Below are 24,522 nucleotides of genomic sequence, written 5' to 3'. Positions count from 1 at the left end.
ATTCCAGTAAGGACAAAACACTGTTCTCTTCCATGGTGAAAATAGTCCAGTGTAATTAATCTGCCAACAGGTAGCTGGCTGGTCACCCTGGGGAACGGTGCCATACTGGGGGCTCAGTACTGGTCTCTGCTGCTGGCAGTTTGCCAGACTGGCCTTGGCGAGTGGAAGTCCGTGCTGCTGAGTGCGTGCAGAGTCTCCATCCTGGCCACCACAGTGCTGTTGCTCGTGAGCCCGCGGGGTGTTGACATGGTAGCTGGGGAAAGAGACGGACTGGCATCGACAAAATCGATTATCCTATCCATTGGATTATTAAAATTCTCTTCTGTTGAGGACACTCTCCGGTGAGCATTCACATGGGACACAAATATTTTCCCGTCTTTTGCCCATTCAGAGAGGTCTATCTGCATACCCAAATTTCTTCGTCACCAGTTTTCCAGTTATGTTCTTTCCAAGCTCCCGACCACCCAGCCAAACCAACGGGCCACAGTGGTGTGGTATATAATTTCATGTCTGGCCATTTCTTCTTCCAAGCAAAGTGAACAACCAGGTGCACTGCCCAAAGTTCTGCCCACTGGAGAGTTTCTCTTCGCCAGTGTCCTTCAGGGATGCCCTTGAGGGGTGGGGGCTGGTAATGCTACAACTGCTTACTTTTAGGTAGTGCCTGCATATCACACAGAACCATCTGTAAACCAAGCCCAAGTCGTCTCTGTCAGCTGATCATAGGGAACTCCCCATGAGTCCATAGGTGCAGCCTGGGAGAGAGAAGGCTGTGTAGCAGGAGTGGGGGCCATGGGCATTTGGGTCACTCTTCATGTAACTTGTGCCTTCAGGGCTGCTAGGGCCTGATCACATATGTATATGTACCAGATGCACTTGATGATGGAAAGTTGCTGTGCACACTGGGTGAGTCAGATAACACACAGTTCGTAACAGGCAGCTCAGGTTGCATGATAACTCAGTGGCCCTGGGTCATGTGTTCAGTCTCCACCAAGGCCCAGTAGCAGGCCAAGAGCTGTTTCTCAAAAGGAGAAGAGTTATCTTTGGATGATCTCTGCAGTCCCTCCAGGGATGTGGCATTGCTTTTATTTACTATTTTCCTAGGTAGAGGCAATTCTAATGGTTCCACTTGCCCTTTCCCACCATAATCGCCCTCACTCAACAGGTCAGAAAACCACTGCAGGGATTCTGCCAGCTGCTCAGTATGTCTTTCCCAATTATGCGTCTGGAACTGAGAAAATAGCCACAATATGGGTTCAGGGACCCACTGGACGCACTGTGAGATGAACCTGAGCTAAAATTCCATTGATCACCTGACCTCCATAAGCCCCTACTCTGACTGGAAGGCCACAGTGATGTTTTGGGTCTCCTAAAATCAGTGTCAGTTCAGAGCCAGTGTTCCTGAAAGGTGTGGTTATTTTCTTTTTTTCTTTTTTTTTAAGTAAAACGAAAATTTATTTCTTGGATAGGGAAAGGCTTTAGAGATAAGTAGTTTAATGCTGATATGGTAAGTCTGTTCCACAGAGTCCTCAGAGATCCAGCGCCTTCTGTGTGAGTGCTCATTCATATGTAGCTCCATTACCAAGGTTACCTGCTGGCTCAGGATAGCTGCTCCAGGTCCAGCCATCATGTCCATATTCATTTTCCATCACACAGTGCTCTTGAATTTCTCCAGCAGGCCAAGACTTTATCTATCTTGAGGCATTTTCACATCTCTCTTCTGCCTAAAATGTTAAGCTACTAGTGTTGGAGGGTCTCCTGCAGAGGTGGGGGGTGGCTGTGGCTCACCACGGGGACAAGACACCGGCAGCAGAAGCTGTGGGAAGCACTCTCTGGCGTGAGCCCTCCCGGAGTCCCCTGATTATTTTCTTTTCCCCAATGTACAATTACCCCAGTAAAAGGCTTTAGGGGCCATTTAGGGAAGAGTATTTTTAGTAGTGTATTTGGGGTTCTTCCTGAAGAAGAAACCCAGCCTCCCCTTCATTCAAGGGCTTCTAGGTCTGTACACTGACACAAGTCTGGGAATTGATTGAGGGGCCGTCACTCTTTTTATGACTCAGGTTAGAGTTTTGTTCACTTGACCTAGAACTTTTTTGCTTATACAGATGAATTAAGAATTTAGTAGGCTTGATAGGAATTGTTATAGGATAAATCTTTGATGACCTGTTCAATTTTTTCTATTGTTGATTCTGTTTAGCTTTTTCTGTAAGTTGTTTTTTTTTAAAATAAATTTATTTATTTATTTTTGGCTGCATTGGGTCTTTGTTGCTGTGTGCGGGCTTTCTCTAGCTGTGGTGAGCGGGGGCTACTCTTTCATTGCGGTGCGCAGGCTTCTCATTGCAGTGGCTTGTCTTGTTGCAGAGCACAGGCTGTAGGCGCACAGGCTCTAGAGCGCAGTCTCGGTAGTTGTGGCGCATGGGATTAGTTGTTCTGCAGCATGTGGGATCTTCCCAGACTAGGACTCAAACCCGTGTCCCCTGCATTGGCAGGCAGGTTCTTAACCACTGCACCACCAGGGAAGCCCTCTGTAAGTTTTTTTTAAAACTATTTTCTTACAAAATTGGCTATTTTGGTTAAATTTGCAAATTAGCCATCAAAGGTGTATATAGCAATTTCAGTTTTTAAAAGTACATTTTTATGTCTTGTTAAAATGCTTCTTTTCTCATTGCTGGCTTTTGTTTCAGTACTGTCAGTGAGATTTGTCTGATATTATCTATTTAATTCATTTTTCAAAGAATAGCTCTTGGTTTTAGTTATCATTTTTACTGTTTTTAAATTGGTCACTTTTTCTTTTGTCTTAAATAATTCTATTCTCAACTTTTTGAAATAAAGACTTTAGTTCTTTTCTAGATTCTTGACTGCTTATTAAATCATTTATTTTAGTTTTATTGAATAATAAGAATCTAAAGCTATGACTTCTTTTGGCTATAACTTTGGGCAGGTCCCATATATTTTGGAAGTCCTGTGTTATCATTGTCATTAATTTTTTTCACACTGTTAATATTAAGTGTCTAAATCAGGTTTCAAAGCTAGACAGACTGTCTCCAAGGAGTGAGTTCTTCTGCTTTATAATGTCTTCTCATTGTAGAACAGGGAGAGTAAACTTGGGGATTTGTTCAGGATCATCGATTGAAATAGTTCATTGAGAATTAGAACAAAATCAGTTCTTTTTTTTTTCCCCTGAACTCATCAGGAACCTTTGTAATACCTGGTCACCAGAATCCCTTGACAAGTACTTCAGCTTTTTAGGGGTGTAGACAGTGATGATAACTAGAGTCCAGAAGGCTCAAAATGATTTTGTGGGTTGGCTGGACATTCCTTCTGCTGGTCTTCTCTGGGGTCACTCATGTGTCCATTAGGGTGCCTTGGTTTTCTGACAGGTGACCAGCTTGGGCTTCCTCATGTAGCAGCTGGGTTCAAAGAACCATTGTCATTAACTTTTTAAAAACAGATTTATTGAAATATATCTCACTGATTTCAAATGTACAGTTCAGTGATTTTAGTCACTTTATCAAGTGGTGCAGCCATCACACCGTAAGTCAGTTTCAGAATGTTTTAATCCCTCTGATAAAATCCCTTATGCCCATTTATAGTTAACCCTTCCTGTGCTCGCTTCAGCAGCACATATGCTAAAATTGAAATGATACCATTAACCCCTCTTCGCATCCCCTGTCCCACAAAGCCACTAATCTACTTTCTGTCTCTATAAATTTGCTTTTTCTGTACATTTCACTTAAATGGAATCATACAAGATGTGATCTCTTGTCTGCCTTCTTTCATTCAGTATAATGTTTTTGAGATTAATCCACCAGTTTACATATATCAGTAGTTTGTTCCTTTCTGTTGCTGAAAGATATTTCATTGTAGGGACTTATCATGTCATTAGTTTTTAATAAGTCTACAATTTGTTTTGGAAACATTTTTGTACTGGGTTTGACATAAATAGGGTCACATTGTAGCCTTTAGTACTCTGTTTTTTGGATTAAGACTTTTTGGGTAGCCTAACACGGTTTTTAAATGTTCCTTGGAAATGTTAGAAGAATATGTCTTGTCTGTTTAAATAATACAGTCTTTTATGTAGCTGTCCACGCCTTTAAAAAAGTTACTCACGGCTTCCCTGGTGGCACAGTGGTTAAGAATCTGCCTGCCGCTGCAAGGGACACGGGTTTGAGCCCTGGTCCGGGAAGATCCCACATGCCGCGGAGCAACTAAGCCCGTGCGCCACAACTACTGAGCCTGTGCTCTGGAGCCCGCAAGCCACAACTACTGAGTGAGTGTGCCACAACTACTGAAGCCCGCGCACCTGGAGCCCATGCTCTGCAACAAGAGAAGCCACCGCAATGAGAAGCCCGTGCACCACAACGGAGGGTAGCCCCCGCTCGCCCCAACTAGAGAAAGCCCGCGCACTGCAATGAAGACCCAACACAGCCAAAGATAAATAAATAAAATTAATTTTAAAAAAAGTTATTCAAATGTCTTACAAGTTTTGTTTATTAGGCCTTTGATATTAGAATCTTTGACTATAATTACTACTTTGTCAGATTCTTGTTCTAATAGTGTTTAAAATATAATACTGAGTATAATAACAGTTCAATATTTATACTTCTTCTAGGATATATGTTCTTGAGTGATGCAGGCCACTGAAGTGGTTGAGACAGCTTCTGGTAAAGGCTACCACAGTAATGGAAACATCCAGAAAGGTGAGAAGCTAGTCCAGTTGGCTTTATTCTGGGTGGAAAGAGGTATTAAATGTAATTAGACTTGATAGTTCCCTCTCCAGTGTTGCTACATCTTAAGCCTTCCTACCAGTAAGGTAAGATTCAGCATGTTTTTATCTTGACAGATGACTCAGGTGATTTTTGGTAAATATGGGCAGCCTACATAGGATCTCTCAGGTAAATGGAAGATTTAGGAGCGAGAAGGTGAGCCAGAAGAGAGGGTTTCTGTCCAGGCAGGCTTTCAGGAACTACTGACAGGTACAGTTGCCTTCAGGGTAATAAGTAGAAAGTGGGCAGGTTGACCTCTGCTACTGAAGTTGTGTATGTTTTTTCTTCACATGGATCTAAAATTTCTCTTTCTGTCATAATGGTAGAAGAGAGAATAATCAACAAGGGCATAAAAAGCAAGCTGACTAACCTTTATATGCTTATGAATACATGTAGTTGTAACTATTAAGAGGACTTTAGAATGTGATAAAAATGCTATTTCAAGTCAGACGGGAAACTGGATTTTTCAGCAAATGGTATTAGGACAACTGACCATCCTTTTTGGAAAAAAATTAAGTTAGAGTCCTACCTCATGCTAGAGAGAAGCATTAATTCTACATAGTGTGAAGGGGCTAAATGTTACACACATACACCCATACAAAGAATTGGAAAGTTATAGAAGAATATTTTTATAATCATGTGGTAGGGAAGGCCAGGGAGACAAACCCAGAAGTCAGAGAAGAAAAGCCTGATTCATTTAACTAAATAATCTTAAAGCCCGTGGCATGACAAAATATTATAAAAAGTTAAAAGATAGCCAATAGGGCTTCCCTGGTGGCGCAGTGGTTGAGAGTCCGCCTGCTGATGCAGGGGACGCAGGTTCGTGCCCCGGTCCTGGAGGATCCCACATGCCGCGGAGCGGCTGTGCCCGTGAGCCATGGCCACTGAGCCTGCACGTCCAGAGCCTGTGCTCCGCAGCGGGAGAGGCCACAATAGTGAGAGGCCCACGTACCGCAAAAGAAAAAAAAAAAAAGATAGCCAGTAAACTGGGGGAAAGTCACTTATATTATAAATGTGAAAAACAAACACCTAGTATCCAGAATATATCATGAACTCCTATACAAATCTCTAAGAAAAACACAATCAGCACATGAATTTATAATTGTATCTGACCCTACTCTCCTTAGCTCCAACCCCATATTTATAACAGCTTATTAGACATTCACATCTGGGTGTTTTATCTCTAACCTTAAACTCCACTTGCCTGGAACTGAATTCATTATCTTCTCCCTCCACCTCCCTCCCCAGCCCCTTGCTTTTCCTCTTCATCTTCTAAATCTCCTCTTCCGTGAAGTCCCTATCTCTTTAGCACCAGATATTCCCACTCATCTGTAATACCAAGCTGTAACCCTTAGCATTATCCTAGAAAGATATTTAAGCAGATGGTAGCTAATTGATGAGTCATGAAGTCAGCTTAGCTGATTGTGATCAGCTTTTTTTTTAATAAAATGAAATAGACTAGAAAATAGCAGAATACTTTGGACATAATTGGAGTAATTACTGTTTTGTAAAATTTTTGTTTCACGTATACAGACACATATATGCTAGATCTTGATATAAAACGTGTTTATGATTGTGTTCTTAAAGAAAAAAAATATGTATTTGAAAGCCACTAATCTCTCTCTCCCTTATCTACCATTTCTAATTGATCACCAAGTCTTGTCAGTTGTGGAACTTTTATACTAGTCTCTTCTTTTCCAGTCCCATTTCTGTACTCTTGGTCTGTCTCCCTTCAGTCTCCCCCTTCAAGCCTTCATTCTTTTTTTTTTTTTAATTTTTAAAATTAATTTATTTATTTTTGGCTGTGTTGGGTCTTCGTTTCTGAGCGAGGGCTTTCTCTAGTTGCAGCGAGCGGGGGCCACTCTTCATCGCGGTGCACGGGCCTCTCACTATCGCGGCCTCTCTTGTTGCGGAGCACAGGCTCCAGACACGTAGGCTCAGTAGTTGTGGCTCACGGGCCTGGTTGCTCCAAGGCACGTGGGATCTTCCCAGACCAGGGCTCGAACCTGTGTCCCCTGCATTGGCAGGCAGATTCTCAACCACTGCGCCACCAGGGAAGCCCTCAAGCCTTCATTCTTACTGTTGCCAGAGGTGTCTAAACTCAGTTGCATTCACATGACTACCCTTTTAAGAAGCTTTCAGTGGTCCTCCGTGTTAGGATAAGAACCAGACTCCTTAACACCTCATAAAAGGCCTCTTTCTGTTCACAGCTCCTTTCACTCCCTTAGAGCTATTTCACTCCAGGCAAGCTGGCTTATAATTTCCTGAAAATGCCATGTTTTTTCACCCAGCTAACTTTGTAGTGCTGTTTAATTTGCCTAAAATAACTATTTTGTTTCAAAACACTTTTTAAATGTACAGTTTTCTCTGACATCTACTTCTCCTTTCTTAAGCATTTACCTGCTAATCAGCAGCCTGGTACAGCACCCATGTCTTCTTCGTTTTATTTCCGCAGTGCCTAAGGTTGATGTTAGGACACTAGGAGGCACCCAAAGATTACAAAGGGAGTGACTGCCTTCTAAATAGTAAATGCTTTGCCACTGAAAGAGTTCAAGAAGAATCTTAGCTCCTATCTTAGTCAGCTGGGGCTACTATAGCACAATACCATGGAGGTGGCTTAAAGAACAGATATTTGGTTTTTTCCACAGTTCTGGAAGCTGCAAGTCCAAACGGGGCTGCCAGCATGGTCAGGTCTTGTAAGGGCTCTCTTCCTGGCTTGTAGATGGCCGCCTTCTTGCAGTGTCCTCACATGGTAGAGAGAAACAGAGAGCAAGCTCTGTGGTATCTCTTCTCTCATAAGTGCACTGGTCCCATTTTGAGGGTGCCACCCTCATGACCTCATCTAGCCTTAATTACCTCCCAGAGGCCCTGTCTCCACATGGGGAGTTAGGGCTTCAACACATATGAATTTTGAGGGGGACACAGTTCAGTCCATAGCAGCAACTATTTAGGGATATTTGTTATGGATAATGTAAAAAGTATATTCTTACATTGGAAAGAGCTTAGGCCAGATTACATCTGAGGTCTTGTGTTTAAATTCTGTAATGTTTCTGCTAACATTTTATCCTTTTTTTTTTAATCAGATGAGCCTTCTAATCGTCAAAAAGAAAATTTGTTATCTCCTGATGGTTGTAAAGAAGCCAAATTGACTTTTCTCGATTATGACTGGGATTCCTTGGCATTAGAAAAAAGAGCTAATGACAAAGAGATCAGCAATATTGACAAAATAGAGTTATTGGAGCCATCTTTTACTGTGAGTCCAAATACTAAGATGGAGAGTACTCACTCTCAGTCAAGTGAGTTTGAAGGTAGTATTGACAACGCTTTCCTGAATGAAACCTACTCTATACATCATTCAGAGTCAAAACTGAAGAATGAAAGTCTTACTCATTTAAATTCAGAATTCGATTATGAAATGCAGAAAAGAAAGGAGGTGTCTTTTGATATTTTGAATCATCGAGGTAAAAAGACTGTTGGCTTGGAAAGAATCTACAGGATTTCAGATGATGATTCTGGAGATGCGCAGACGCACGATCGAGATGATGACTCGCAGCAGGAGTATCACAGCGCAGAAGAACACGAGTATATAGAGAACCATTTATCTTTTGACCAAGGGAAAACATTAAACATATCTAATCTGGAAGTTTGGGGACTAAGAAGTTCAGGTTATGGAGTTAATTGTGCTAGCAATCTAGAAGATAATCATGTTAAATTAGAAAGTAATTCTAGCACCTCTTTAGATTCAGCTGATGTTTATGGACAAGAAGGTTCACCTCATGTCTCCAAATTTCAGAATTCTGTTATGTTAAGAGAATATCATGAACCAAAACATGGAAAGTGTATGGAACAAGATACTAATTTAATGTACCACACAGTATTTGATGCAATTGTACTAAAGGGTAGTCCTCTTGAACACCGGGAATCTCAATCTAAGAGTGGTTTCTTGAACCCTCAAAAAGCATTAAAAACTAAAATTTATACTGGCAAAGTGAAGGCTCAAGTAACTAAAAGTAAAGATTTTTGTGGAAATTCAGTTGTTGAGAAAAAAATGTTACAGCACCTTGAAAATCCAAGCACATTACCACAAGACAACGTTTTAGAGACATTACTCCAGCCTTATAAAGATCGTCAAAGTTCCTGGACCTCTATTTTTGATGATTCAGTAATTTCTGCATGTTATAAAAGCCTAGAAAACACCCCTAACCCAGCCTTAGATTTTTCTGTTACTCTACCAAGGTCTGCAATCAGAGATAACCAGGCAATAGAAGAAGGTAGCTTCCTAAGAGCTGCTAATGGCAATACCACAAATAAAGCTTGCTTTCACCATATGGAAGGACCATGTCCCAAATCAGTTACAGATGTAGCAAGTTGTACAGTCACAGTTAATCAAACAGTGGATGTTAGCACTGATTTTAGGGCTTGTTTCACAACAAGCAGGGCGACGAGCACAGGATCTTCTGTAGTATCTACATCAAGCAACACAGAGATAACAATGATAAATAAAAAATGGCCTGATGAGTGGCAAAGTGAGAAACGAAGTGTGGCGTGTAACACAGATTGGGCATACAGTCAAGATAATGAAGACCCACAGATGGCTATGACAAAAGGATCTTTGGGGAAATCTGTCTCCGTTGACAGTTTAAAACCTAAGGGAAATTTCCTGAATAAGGTAAAACCAATATGATTAATAATAAAAATTTATTTGACTTTATAAAGAGGCACTGTAGGCTAATGTGAATATTTTGGTTCACTGAATTATATCAGGGGTTTCTGAGGCTTTTGTGAGAAAATGCTGGATGAAGGAAAAAGGTGAACAGATTGCTCCCAGCTCTTCTTCTCTGTTGGCAGCTGTTGCCACGAAGTCAGTCAGAAGTTGGATTTTACATCTTACCAGATACAACATGTATTATTGTTTGTTATATATGTCTAATTTGATCTTAAATGATGTTTTCAGGATTCCCTGGAATTAAGGAAAACATTTGATTTCACAGACTTAAAGAAACATTCTGAAAGGTAAGTCAGACATATGATCAAAATAGTAATTTGCTTTTTGTGGAGGTACTTAACCATATAGTATAATAGCCAGGAGTGACTTGAAGAGATCGTCTGCTTCAGCTATTTGTCTTGAAAGAAATAAACACTAGAACAATGTAGAATGTTAAAGCTTTCCACTTACTGAGATTTCAGTCTGAATAATTCCTTCAGAAAAACTCATGGCATCTTTTCTTTATTTATCCAACCCAAACCCACACTGATTTATTACTTTTGTTTTCTTTCATTTGATCCCCTGTAGTCCAAAACAAAATAGCACATTTGGAAAACATCATACATTTGAAGAAGTAAACAGATACTTTTACTGGGATATTTTAATTCGTTGTATAATTTACTTTGCATCCATGGAGAACCAGGTGGTGGGGGAGAGGAAAGGGAGAAGTCTCTGAGAAGTCAAATTGGTTTTCATGCTCTGAGATCCTTTGCTTTTTCCTTCATTCATCCTTTATTCTTCTAATGAGTTTGATCTGGTATCCAGTCCTATAAAATTAAATAGAAGAGTTGGTTTCCAGAGGCAGATGTATCGAGAATAGTTAGAAGTGGCCGGTATTAGCAAGGGAAGAACTATTAACATTCAAAGAGGTAGTGATTTTGGAGCTTTTTGTTATAACAGCAAAATGTTTGCTTATAATAACATAAGCATTATTATTAAGAAAGATGTAAATTATATTTTCTGTTTAAAAGATAACATTTAAAAACAGTTTCCCTCCAGAATGTTTATAACTTTTAAAAATGCTGGCCAGTGCTTGATTTAGGTTGAAAAATCTGTTGATTCTGGATAAATTAGTACTTTACTTTAGAATTCTTTTCTTGGTAAAATGAAGTATGAATTTGAGACTTATTTACTCTCCTGAATTCTAAAAAGAGTATATTTATTTTTTTAATAAATTTATTTATTTATTTATTTTTGGCTGCGTTGGGTCTTCGTTGCTGCCCACGGGCTTTCTCTAGTTGCGGCGAGCGGGGGCTACTCTTCATTGTGGTGCACGGGCTTCTCATTGTGGTCAGAACACGGGTTCTAGGCACGCGGGCTTCAGTAGTTGCTGCACGCGGGCTCAGTAGTTGTGGCTCGTGGGCTCTAGAGCACAGGCTCAGTAGCTGTGGTGCACGGGCTTAGTTGCTCCATGGCGTGCGGGATCTTCCCGGACCAGGGCTCGAACCCATGTGCCCTGCATTGGCAGGCGGATTCTTAACCACTGTTCCACCAGGGAAGTCCTAAAAAGAAGATATTTAGCATTGACTCTTGACATCCTTGTTTTCTGCAGCCTTTCCATCTTTAGTAGAAATTGATTTAAACTTGACAGAGAAATGTAAGAAATCTTAAATCTGTTTCTGGAGGTATGTCATCAACACAGAAAAATATTTGGAATCTTACCTAATCCAATTTTTTTATTTCAAAGGGAACCTCAACTTTCTAAAGAGATGGAGAAGAATTTGCCATCAAAGTGCTGTCAGCAAATAATGCAGAGAGCCATCAAAGCAGAGCTGCACCTTTTAAATGTTCACTATCAAATGTGTCGTCACCATTGCAGTGATATTTACAAACTTGTAATGGAAAATAGAGAAGGACTAAATAGGTGATTGTTAGGGTTTGTTTGTTTATTAATCTGCTTTTTTATTGAGGTACAGTTGATTTACAGTATTATATGTTTCAGGTGTACATCATAGTGATTCACAATTTTTAAAGGTTATTCTCTATTTATAGTTATAGGTGATTGTTAATTTTAAATCTGTATCTTCCTAGAAATTTATCACTAACTTTAAGTTTATTCTAGAAAATTTCTTTAGTTTTCATTTTTAAAGGGCAGAAGAGGGGTGGATTATAACTGGGTTTGTTAACTGGCCTAGGGGTAATAGACTTTAAAAAGTAGTACATTGTAATTTCCTGGAGAGGCAACAGTGCACATTGGAATGATGAATCCAGTAAAAAGACACATTCAGGTTTTCTTTATAAAGTCCAAGTTAGGATGAAGTCAGTTGGAGGGTTTTTCGTGACATTCGACCACATTCTGTCTGGCTTATATGTATACCAAGGATTGCTTATCTTGCCCCTGGAAAAACACATCTGTGATTCATTTTCTTTTACTAAACATTTAAAAGAAAACATTTTAGGGATCTAGTAGAGTTAGAATTAAGTGTATAATTTGACATTAGTTTTAAATGGGTGGCTTGGCCTAAGTAATTTAGTTTTGTGAATGTAACTTTTGAACAGGAATTTATCAAGTAATTCTACTAAGAAAGAATTAGGATCAGCTCTACTGACAGTTTTAGAAGACTTGAAAGTTAGATATGTGAATTTGAAAGAAAAGATAAACAAGGGTATACCACTGGAAGAGCTGCCTCCACTGTCGGTAGAATCAAAATTATTATCTACCTTCTCTGCTTTTGCTTCCAGGGTATGTATTTATGAATAAAATTTTTACTTCATTTAGACAGAAAACATTTTACGCTAAAAGCTTTTTCTTCCCTTCTCTTTCTTTCCAGCTAATGAAAGAAGAATCACATATGTAAGTTATGTTTTCATCTAATTCAGAATTCATTAGATCTTAAACATTGCTAATTCAGTTAACTTTGTTTTCTATTTTGGTCCTTATTCAGAACATTGATAAATGCTTTAATGAAATGTTTATCTGTTTAGCTTTTCAGGAGCAGATTCTGAACTAGATAATCAAAGTACACGTGATGTTGATGGTTCTTCAAGCCTGAAAAAGACACTCTCTCAAGTGAGATTTTTTTAGAGTAGTTCATCAAGTGTAAATCTTTAATCTTATGGCTTGCACAAAGTAAACTATAATTTTTAGAAGCTCTCGCATCCTTTTCACTCAGCTGGCTTATTTTGTGTACTACCATTTGAGGGATATAACTGATTAGAAGGAGCGTAATGTCGTGATCAAACGGATGTCAGTAGTATATGTTGGGTAAGATGACCACATAATTTATCATCAAATCAGGAGACTTCTGAGGATGAAAAAAGGTAGTGATGTTAACAGTTCAACATGACGATTGGTATAAACCTTGAGTGTCTCTGGCAAATCATAATTTTTGGCCCCCATCGTGTTAATGTAATGTAGTAAAAACTAATATGGTTATGCCTTCATCGCATGAGATAGTATAAAATAATATCCTGGGGGCACAGTGGTTAAGAATCCGCCTGCCAATGCAGGGGACACGGGTTCTAGCCCTGGTCCAGGAAGATCCCACATGCCGGGGAGCAACTAAGCCCATGCGCCACAAGTATCAAGCCCACGCTCTAGAGCCCACGAGCCACAACTACTGAAGCTCGCACGCCTAGAGCCTGTGCTCCACAACAAGAGAAGCCACCGCAATGAGGAGCCTACACACTGCAACAAAGAGTAGCCCCCGCTCACCACAACTAGAGAAAGCCCACACACAGTAATGAAGACCCAATGCAGCCAAAAATAAATAAATAATTAAAATAATAATATCCCATTTATTTTTTTCCCCCATTTATTTTAGACAGGGCAAAGTTTTCATTCCTCCTTTGCTGAAATGATGAAAATAATTTTTAAGTGCCTTTCGTAGATTTTCTTAATCTCTCTTGTTCCCCCAAGGAAGTGTTTGTCAGATAACAATCTGTGTAAGAGCACTGCAAACAGTGAAGTGATAGAGAAACATGAGTTATATTCCATTATCAATGGAGTAGGAAAAACGAAGGTTGTTTCTTTTTTTTTAATTTTTATCTATGGCTGCGTTGGGTTTTCACTGCTGTGCGCAGGCTTTCTCTGGTTGTGGCGAGCGGGGGCTACTCTTCGTTGCGGTGCGTGGTCTTCTCATTGCGGTGGCTTCTCTTGTTGCGGAGCACGGGCTCTAGGCACGGGCTTCAGTAGTTGTGGCTCATGGGCTCTAGAACGCAGGCTCGGTAGTTGTGGTGCACAGGCTTAGTTGCTTCGCGGCGTGTGGGATCTTCCCGGACCAGGCTCGAACCCATGTCCCCTGCATTGGTAGGCGGATTCTTTTTTTTTTTTTTTTTTGCGGTGCACGGGCCTCTCACTGTTGTGGCCTCTCCCACTGCGGAGCACAGGCTCCGGACGCGCAGGCTCAGCGGCCATGGATCACGAGCCCAGCCGCTCCGTGGCATGTGGGATCTTCCCGGACCGGGGCACGAACCCGTGTCCCCTGCATCGGCAGGCGGACTCTTAACCACTGGGCCACCACCAGGGAGGTCCCCTCAAGTTTGTTTCTACTTTCTGACTTTAGTCTTAACCCTGAGGTTATATTATTATTTGGGTAGTCTTAAAGAATAAGATGCATCCCAAAGCCAAAAGTGAGATAAATACTTGATTGATTTATATTCCTTTCTATTAAGATAAATGATTAAAAGTAAATTATTTTAGCAAATTATTTATTCCATTGTTCTGCTCTTTAAAAAAACAAAATCTCAGTTATCCACAAAGAATTAACAGGTCTAAAACCAGATTTTTTTTATCTTCAAATTTCTTACATAGTTTGCTTAAACAACTTGTCCATTTAATGATATATAATGTTCTGGAGAGGTTTTGTTTTTGCACTATTTTATTTTTTTCATCATTGTAAAGGTAGCAATGATGTAACCTGCTTATTTGGGCAGAATAATAAATCTTTTTAAAAGTAAAAGATGCAGATATAACATTTTTATAATCTTAATTTTGGCTCTAAAACAATATCTACTTTGTTAGGATTACATTTTAATACCCACCTTACTAAATTAAGTTATGCATGAAAGCCAGCATTGTATAGTGTAGTGTTTCTAAATTTTAGCTACTTATGTACCATCTTCACAATTTTTCATAGCCAGGTATTACCTGTAATGTTATTTGATTTGTACTTTTTAACTTATTCTCCTCTTTTAAAAAATTTATCTGTGAAGAGTAACTTATTATGTATGAGAAAGAAATATCACTCCCCATAAATGAAAGGTACATATAAGCACACATTAAATATATAACTGTTGATGTTAATGTGAAAAATACTTAACGTGTGCAGCTCCAAAAATCATCTCAGGTACTTCTAGTGTGTGGATGCCACACTTTGCTAAATAATGGTGGTGTTAGCGCATACAGTCACTATACGTAGACTAGTTTCAAATCATAATTCTCATTGTGTGACAGACATAAAGCAACAGGTTACTTAGATTCAGTTTGCTCACCCATAAACTGGGTCGATAATGACTTTGTCTCATAGTCTTTGTTGTTGTGAGGGTAAATAATGCCAGTGAAGCATACTTGTCACATAGAGTGCAATAACTGTTACTCCTTATTTATTATTGTTGTTTTTATTATTTTAATTCTCAGATGTCTCTATTACCTGACAGTAGTCATCCTAAACAAGATACATCACCCAAAGAGGATGGTTTAAAAAATGGTGACGTAGATATAGACTTTAGTCAACTAAAACTTGATGATAAAGGTCAGTATAAAAATGTTTGTCTTGTGTCATTGCCAGAAAGCAGATAATAAGATTTAAAATACCCCTCGTGCCCATCTATTAAGTTAAAGTAAATATTTTTAATTGAATGGCATCATTCAGATTATGAATGTTAAGTATGTTCTTGTTACATCTACTTGATATCTTTAAGGTTACTTAATATATCTGATAATGCCAAATAATAATACAGACTTTTGTTCTTCTGGTTTTTGTTTTCCATTTTGAAAATTCTTTTTTCTGTCCAGTTTGTATCTCTGTAAATTGTATGGGTTTTTTATTTTGTTTTTTAGTTTTGTCCTCAATGAGAAGAGAAAGATCCTTATTTAGTGAAATAAAGACTTGCGGCACGGCTTAACCCGTTTTTAAAGATGTTCATTGTTATTCTGTCTGTAAAGATAAATCTCTTCTTCAATAAAGGATAATTAAAAATCAGAAAAGTAAGGCTTTTAATAAGCTAGGAATCAGTGTTAATTAAAGTAAAACTGGGAAGGAGATCACTCAGATAACTTCTCACGGTTAAACATTGTACATAGTTCCTTGCTAAGTGTGTTCAATTTCTCAGACTCCACAAATTACCGAGAAATAAGTGAAGACTGGTTTGATGCTAAAGAGAACGTGACTGGAGCTGACTTCTCAGGAATACAAGAAAATCAAATAGTACAAGACAAAGAGGATCCGAAGTTTACACTAGGTTGGTTCTTAACAATTTACCAAGAAATCCTAACCTAGCTCATTTATAAAATAGTGCTTATCTTCTTCTGTATTATTTTGGGGGATTGCACTGTTTTAATATTTTATTCCTGTTTGTAAAATAATATTTTATTCCATATTTTTAAATATGAAAAATGAGAAAATTGGCCATTTGGATGTCATTTTTTTTTAAGAGTAAATCAGTTTAAAATGTTCATTTCTCTTTCAGAAAACTGTCTGCTAAAAGCTTAAATCCAAGATTTAGTTCGTAGATAGAGGCCCACCATTCTCTCTCCCTACTCTAGTCCAACATCAGTATTCCTTCAGGCGTTCTTTTCCTCTAAACCCTCATCAGGCACTTCGCAGGTATGGGGTACATAGTGAACAGAAAAAGCTTCTCAGTTTCCATCAGACAGCCAGGACTACCTATTTATTGATCCATCTTTGAGTCACAAGAGACTAAGTATCAATCAGTCCAACCTCTTTGTTTTTAACATATGATTAAAGCCCAGAAATCTTGACACTGTACTCCAAGCTCTTAATTTTCAGCCTAGTGCTGATACTTGCTAATAACTTTATAATAATCTTTTTGATAATAAAAAATGAAATACTTAACAATTTTCACATTTTCTCTTAAAAATATTGATAAAATAATGATTATCTTCTGTTGTATGTTTATCTTAAAGCAGAAATGAAGAATGTTGAACCCTTACGAAGAGATAAAGGTTACTTGATACATGTTGGTGGGCTCTGCCCTTCAGTGTCTGAGGTATGCCAGGATTTATTTTTTGAGCTTCACTTTCAAATCTATTAATTGTTCATATTTTGATTGTTTTTCTGCCTTTCACAAACTTTTATCTATCTTCTTTTAGGCTGATTTAAGGTCTCATTTCCAGAAATATGAAATTTCTGACATTTCAATTTATGATTCTTCTCCTAATTACAGGTATGTTTCCCAGATTCAGTGAATGTACATTTACTGGGTATGCCCTAGGTTCTAACAGAGGTCTGTTCTGTACTGAACATGAACCACAGTGGTGATTAAGCCAGGCACCATTCCCGCGGGGGTTTCCCACCCTAGTAGAGGGATACACATTGACAAATAGCTACAGTCATTAATTGGTGCTGTTCTCAATCAGATCTTTCTTTCATTATACTTTTTAACTTGTTACTAATGAGATATAGGAGAGTTATTGATTTTTCTGCAGTTATCTTGTTTCATACCATTTCATGGGGGCAGTCGAGTGCATTAGTTAAGAGAATGGGCTCTACAGCAAGTGTCTTGGGTTCATATCTCAGCTTCGTCAGTAACGTGATGAATACATTTGGGCAAGTTACTTAACCTTTCTGTATCTGAGGCTCTTCATCTATAAAGTGAGGATAATAATAGTACCTACATAGCATTACTGTGGAACTATTATGAGATACATAAGTAAACCAGTAGAAATAAAGGCTGCCATATAGTAGGTTCTCAGAAAATTATATTTAATTTTATTATTTTTTATTTTAATTACTTTTTAGTTGATCCTTTTTTATTTTTTCAGTAGATGGTTATATCATCTACATATAGTCATTTCCAGTATGTGTGTTGTTAACCTCCTGTTTTGTGACATCAGAACATTCAAAAGTATCAAATAAGAATGGTGATAGCTTAATGGAAATGCCTTTACTATTTTATCACAAAAAATGATATCTCTTTATTTCAGATATGAAAATCTTTATAAATTAAAAAAGGATCCTATTTGTAGTTGGGTTGAAATTTATTAAAAATAAGTGTTTAATTTTGTCTTAAATGGATTCACTTAAGATCATATGCTTTTCTTGGACCTATTAATTAATATGTTGTTAATATATTTTGTTATATTAAAGTAGTGTTGTACTCCTAGGAGTATTACTTGGTGTGAAAGATTCTTTTAGTGTCTTGTTGAATCCTTTGGAAAAAAAGAAACTTTATGGTTCTTTATTACTTTGAAGTATTATACATTCTGTGTGGAAATTTAGGAAGTACAGTTAAATACAAAAGTGTAAGGAGGTTATAAAAATTGATCCATAGTCCCATCTTCTGGAGGCAACTGCTCGTCAGACTTGGCGTATATCCTTCCATTGACACTGTCTGGAGCTGGCACTTCCAGAAGGATGGCTCTTGCCCAGCTCTCTCAATTTTATGGCTAAAATTCTGGTTAGATTTTCCAACTCTGTTTGGACTGCATATTTTTTCACTACAAGGCCGTAAGGACATTCTCTTCTGTGTTCTGCTAAATGTTTTTAAATTTTGCCTTTCACCTTTATGCCTTCTCTGTATCCGGAGGTTATGTTTGTGTATAGGGATTAATTTTAATTTTTTGGTATGGATAACCAGTTGTCCCGAGAACACTAATCTGTGCAACTGTGTCATATATCAGCTTTGCAAATGTTACATTTTTTTTTTTTTTGGGTACGCGGGCCTCTCACTGTTGTGGCCTCTCCCGTTGCAGAGCACAGGCTCCGGACGCACAGGCCCAGCGGCCATGGCTCACGGGCCCAGCCACTCCGCGGCACGTGGGATCTTCCCAGACCGGGCCACGAACCCGCGTCCCCCGCATTGGCAGGCGGACTCCCAACCATTGCGCCACCAGGGAAGCCCTACATTACATTTTAATATAAAATTAACAGGTGATAATTCAGAAGAAATACTAACTACCTTTTATTTCCCATCTTTAATTTTTTGTATTTAGTTATCTTAATATTCTTCCTGATCCCAAGGTAAGTATAGTAACTTATTTTTAAGAGCAGTTATTCTTATAAAAGGTATATGCTAGCCAGTAGTTACACAATGAAGTTTGAGGCCATTTAAAGTCATTAACAAAGAACCTTTTGGTTTTCTGCTTTTATATTTTAGATACGCATCTCTTGCTTTAAAAAAAAACAATGATGCGAAGCTGGCTGTGAAGGAAATGAATGGTACAGAAATAAATGGGAAATCAGTAAATGTGCGGCTTGTCAAAACTCCTGGAGAATATACATCACCACTTTCGTCCAAAAATGGAAATAAAGTTAGTTTCAGTAATTTGGAGAAAAACATCAGCAAAGAAGTCAACTCAGCCTCCTCTGTTTCTAGATTGCCTAGAACTAGGCCGAGGCAGCAGCTGGGATCTGAGCAAGACAGTGAGTTTTTCGCTTTTGACCAAAAGGTTAGTTTTCTTGATCAAGCCCTTAAATGGTCTTCATATATACACTATACTGCGATAAGTAGCTTTGAAGGACAGGTAACTCCAGGACAGCAGTCTTGAAGTGGGAATGAGGACATTAGTCTGAATTGTGCCTAACATTGGATCCGCCCTAGCCTGCTCTTGTACAACCCCAGTCGTCCCTGGAGGAAGCACAGATCTTTACAGGCCTAGCCGCAGAGACAGCATTTTTCTGTAACTAGGCTCTCTGCCAATGCTTTTCAGTCTTTGTATCTCTTTATTCTTGGATAGTGTTACTCTATAAGTAGCTACTTAACACTTTCATCATTCTTTTTTTCACAGCTAACCTCATCTCATAATTATTTAAACCATAAAGTATAGTCATTTTATTATGCATGCTCTCATCTTTACCACATTGAGGTTTTAAACGCCACATGGAAGGTGATAAAGTTGACTTATTCACTCTTGTCTCTCCACTGCGCAGCAAAATGCCTGGCATCCTATAGGCATTCCATAGATTTTTTAAAATTTACATATAGTAAAATTCGCTCTTTTTGCTGTCTGTGAGTTTAGACATATGCCACAGGCATGTAACCATCATCACAATCAAGGTATAGAACAGTTCCATCTTCCCAAAACATTCTCTTGTGCTCTGCTTTGTTTTCTGTTCTTATAATTTTACCTTTTCCAGAATCTCCTGTGAGTAGAATATTATATAGCCTTATTAGTCTGGCTTCTTTCACTTAGCTTTATGCATTTTCTTACTGAGTTCTGTGAGTTTTTTAATATTCTGAATATAAGTCATTTATCAGATACGTATGTACTTTGCAAATATGTTTTCCCAGCCTGTACTTTGTCTTTTCATTCTTTTAATAGTGTCATTCTCAGAGCAGGAGTCTTAATTTTTAACCAATTGCAGTTTGTCGCTGTTTTTTTTTTTAACTTGTGGGGGGTTTTTTGTTTGTTTTTTTGTGGGTTCTTTGGCTGTGTTGGGTCTTCGTTGCTGCACATGGGCTTTCTCTAGTTGTGGCGAGTGGGGGCTACTCTTTTTTGCAGTGCGTGGGCTTCTCGTTGCGGTGGCTTCTCGTTGTGGAGCACGGGCTCTAGGTGCGTGGGCTGCAGTAGTTGCAGCATGCTGGCTCAGTAGTTGCGGCATGAGGACCCTAGAGCGCATGGGCTTCAGTAGCTGCAGCACATGGGCTTGGTAATTGCAGTGCACAGGCTTCAGTAGTTGTGGCTCACAGGCTCAGTAGTCGTGGCTCGCGGGCTCTAGAGCACATGTTCAGTAGTTGTGGCACACGGGCTTAGTTGTTCTGCAGCATGTGGGATCTTCCTGGACCAGGGATCGAACCCATGTCCCCTGCATTGGCAGGCGGATTCTTAACCACCACACCACCAGGGAAGTCCCTTAACTTGTGTTTTTAATGTTGTATCTAAGAAATCTTTGCATAACCCATTGTCACAAAGCTTTTGAGTTAATTTTATAATGTGTGGGATATGAATTGAGGTGGTTTTGGTTTTTTGGTTGTGTTTTTGTGTTGTGTATGGAATTGTTCCAGCAATTGTTGAAAAGCCTATCCTGTCTCCACTGAATTATCTTTGTGCCTTTGTCAAAAAAATTGACCATATTTGTGTGGATCTATTTCTAGACTCTCTGTTCTCTTCTATCTCTTAAACTTTCCACCAGTACTACACTATCTTGATCATAATAGCTTTATAGTAAGTCTTGAAATAGTAAGTCCAACTTCATTCTTTTTCAAAATTTATTTTGGCTATTCTAGTCTCTTTGCCTTTCTGTATAAATTTCATAATTCTGCTTGTCACTATCTATTAGAAAAGTCCTTGGATTTTTACTGGAATTAGTTTGACTCTACAGATCAGAGAAAATTCCTTTTTAATAAATGGATGAAAGAATAAATATTTGTTGAATAACTGAATTTTGGTTTTTTCCATAAGAATAAGATAAAGGGATCTCTTTTCCCTATGTCCTTTACCCTATCCTTTCCTAATTCCTGGAGTTATCCCATTATTTTTCTGTACCATTAGTGCCATTTCTGTACTCACAGACCTTTCTCCACTCACAGTTATGCACAACTCTTCTTAATCCAAACCACATTTTCACTTGACTTTTCATTCTTTTGAAGTTACCGTCCTTATTTGTTCTGTGTTTTTCCTGCCAAACTTCCCAACCAGGTAGTTTATACCCAATGTCTGGGTTTCTTTGATTGTTTCTCTTCTTCATCCTAATAATCTGACCCCAGTCTCTAAAATTTTATTTACAGTGCTCTTTCTATAGTCACTAATGACATTTTTATTGGTCTTTCACCCTATCTACCTTCTTTTTGACCACTTAGCCTATTTGGTGCCGGTCATTCCTTTCTTTCAACTCTTTTCCTTTCATCTCTTTTCCTTTCATCTCAGTGACACTTCGTGTTTAGGATGGGTTTTTTGGTGCATAACCTCAGTCCACAATAGGAAGGAAGGAAACAGGCAGTCAGGCTACGGGCGCTTGAGCTGGAAATTTGGGAGCTATGGCTCCTCCCTGCCTCTCTCAGGTAGTGCCCCTGCTTTCTTGCCTCTGCATGCCTGTAAGCTCCATCCTCCTGTTTCTCTCTGCACACTGGCTTTCTCTGTCTGCTCGTGACTTCTCTCTTCCTCCATTAGGCTTTATTTTGCTTAACTCTAACTCTACAGTACTTTTCAGTTCAAGCTCCTGTCATCATTTGACTAACTCATTTGCTCTGTTCCAATTCCACATTCTTTAGACAGGGAGTCTGATCCAGCACATGATTTTGGTGTTCATGAGTTCAGGTAACACCACTCTTGGTCTTGTTAGCTGAGGAAGCAGGTCATGGAGTTGGTAGAGGGAAGGTTATGTGTCATAAATAAATAGGGCACCGTGGGCTAGGGTAGGAGTATGTTGTCTTAGAGTGTGTAGACAGAGCAGCTCTTACTGCTGTCTTTGTTAGACTATACTCTTACTTTTCTAGCAGTTTATTGTCACCTTTCTTCTCAGATTCTCAACATTTTTTCATTATGTTCATTCATTTAGAAAATATTTATCGTCTATAATAAGAGGTAGTGATGATTAAGAACAACAGATTCATAACCTGGCTTTGCTACCTACTCATGGGCTGGGCGAGTTACTGCCCTCTGTGTCTGAGCTTCCTTATTTTAAAATGGGGATAGGCACTTCCCTGGTGGCACAGTGGTTAAGAACCTGCCTGCCAATGCAGGGGACACAGGTTTGAGCCTTGATCCAGGAGGATCCCTCATGCCACGGAGCAACTAAGCCCGTGTGCCACAACTACTGAGCCCGAGTGCCACAACCACTGAAGCCTGCGCTCCTAGAGCCCGTGCTCTGCAACAAGGGAAGCCACCACAATGAGAAGCCTATGCTCCGCAATGAAGAGTAGCCCCCGCTCGCCGCAACTAGAGAAAGCCCACATGCAGCAACGAAGACCCAATGCAGCCATAAATAAATAAAATAAATAAAGTCATTTAAAAAGAATAAAAAATAAAATGGGGGTAAGTGTTCCTGCCTCACAAATGTTGTGAGCTTTAAATGAGTTTAATTCAGAAAATTCTTTGGAACAGTGCCTGTCATGGAGAATGTACTCCGTAAATATTAGTAGCTACTGTTATTTACTAGCAGTTTGGCTCTTTCTTGGGAAACCCATCCTCTCTGTGGTTCCAACTACTATTTAAACTTATTGTATCCCAAAATTATTTATTCAATAAACAGTATACCAACTGTGTACACTATTGTAGGCACTGGGAAAGAGGCAGTGAACAAAACAGACAAAAATCTGTGCTGTTACAGAGCTTAAATCTAATGAAGGAGATAAGGCAATAAGCAAATAAGTAAAATATGTACTATTCTGATGTGACAGATCTAATATTTTGTATATCTTACCCTGACGTTTCATCTAGGTTTGAACGTATCCGCTCCTCCTTTGTTGAACTTGTATGGGATGTACAGTGGTTTCATATAATTTATATCCTACTTGCATGGCTAATAGTAATTAATTGATCATTTTAATTTTGTCTTTTCAGTTGAATTATAAGATACATAAGTGATGGAGGTTCTTTTTTATAGCACTAGTTTCCCCACCCCCCCCCCTCCAGCATGTTCTGGGCATATAGTTTGTGTACATTGAACATTTAGTAAATAAGATATAGAATATACGATATAAATATGTACATATAATTACTATGTAGACCAGCCTTTCTCTGTCAGGTTGGGTAAGAGAATTCAGCCTTCATGTCCTAAGCCTAAGATATCCATTGTATATAGCAAATGACTCTCTCTCCTACGCACCTAGAATGGAATAGTTATGTCCTATCTTAGGGAAAATTGAGAAAATAGTTAACATCATTTTTTGTGTTCTGTGGATCAGATGAGAATCCTGTTTGAGAAAAGCTAATTTCGACATAGCCCATATATTATACTTCATCATGTATTTGGCATTTTTTAAATAAATGGCCCTGAATACATCTCAAGTAAAATTACTTGGTAGAAAAACTAATCCCAAATCAACGTAAATATCTTACGAATTTTGTAATTTTTAAATTTAGAATAAGCTGGATTATTTCTATGTAATCGTTACTGACTTAAATAAAACTTTAAAAATGTTTATTTAGGGTGTCAAGAAGAATTGTAAACAGATTGGATCCACTAAATTACTACCTGATGCACCTATTCAATTTGTACCTCCAAATGCATCGAACCTGCGTAGCTTTACCAAGATCATGGAGAGACTGGCTGAACTACATCCGAAAGTTGGCAGGTAGTGACTACAATTGCACTTTAAGTGGTTTTATAAGTAATTGCACTTTAAGTGGTTTTATAAGTTGTGAGTAAACTACCGTTCCTTTCAGTACCTTAGCCATATCTAGAATGTGCTGCTTTGGAGAGGGCAGATGCTCATGCGTGTCTTCCTTTGGCACAGAGATCACATTATAAACGCTCTTCAGGAGGTTAGAATGCATCATAAAGGCTCTCTCAGTGGCCTGTCTGTTAATGCTATTGTGAGAATGACTTCCTCTGTTTTGGAAAACTCTGCTTCCCGTTAGGTAGAAAAGAAGCAATAAGAGGTAAGTCAGTCATACCTTTCATATTTAAATAGTAAACATTTTAAGCTATGGATTCCATTTTCTTTTCAAATAAAAATATTATATTGAAAATAATAAAGTAACATAGAAGCTAAAAACAAGCATACTGTATTTGTAAACTATTAATGCAAAACTATTTGGGGTAATGTTAAATTACCCCAAAATTGTTTGGCTTAAGCAACATTTATCATCTCAGAGCTCACAGGTCAGGATTCAGGAATGGTGTAGCTGGGTGGTTTTAGTTTAGCGATTCTCGTGATGTTGCAGTCAAGATGTTGGCCTGGGCTGTGGTCATCAGGAGGCTTGATTGG

General features: G+C 38.7%; 1 protein-coding gene across 1 annotated transcript; it reads left to right on the top strand.

Annotated features, from left to right (window-relative positions):
- Positions 1 to 4,627: 4,627 nt before the first annotated feature.
- Positions 4,628 to 24,172, top strand: RBM44 (RNA binding motif protein 44). Its single transcript, XM_060151569.1, has 14 exons — positions 4,628 to 4,697; positions 7,847 to 9,432; positions 9,718 to 9,776; positions 11,216 to 11,392; positions 12,028 to 12,211; positions 12,300 to 12,322; positions 12,454 to 12,538; positions 15,107 to 15,221; positions 15,802 to 15,930; positions 16,619 to 16,698; positions 16,802 to 16,875; positions 18,808 to 19,099; positions 23,741 to 23,886; positions 24,049 to 24,172. Exons 1-14 carry the CDS (start codon positions 4,628 to 4,630, stop codon positions 24,170 to 24,172), a joined length of 3,144 nt encoding a protein of 1,047 aa, XP_060007552.1.
- Positions 24,173 to 24,522: the final 350 nt, after the last annotated feature.

This window comes from Lagenorhynchus albirostris, chromosome 6 (genome assembly GCF_949774975.1).
Source record: "Lagenorhynchus albirostris chromosome 6, mLagAlb1.1, whole genome shotgun sequence".
NCBI classification, from domain to species: Eukaryota; Metazoa; Chordata; class Mammalia; order Artiodactyla; family Delphinidae; genus Lagenorhynchus; species Lagenorhynchus albirostris.
Note: the sequence above shows the minus strand (reverse complement) of the source record. Positions and strands in the feature narration are given on the sequence as shown.

Bases quoted from the DNA above. Each gene is read 5' to 3' on its own strand.
- RBM44 (XM_060151569.1), top strand. From the start codon at position 4,628: ATGCAGGCCACTGAAGTGGTTGAGACAGCTTCTGGTAAAGGCTACCAC. The intron at 4,698-7,846 runs GTGAGAAGCTAG...TTTTTTAATCAG, and splicing joins TAATGGAAACATCCAGAAAG to ATGAGCCTTCTAATCGTCAA. The intron at 12,323-12,453 runs GTAAGTTATGTT...TTATCTGTTTAG, and splicing joins ATGAAAGAAGAATCACATAT to CTTTTCAGGAGCAGATTCTG.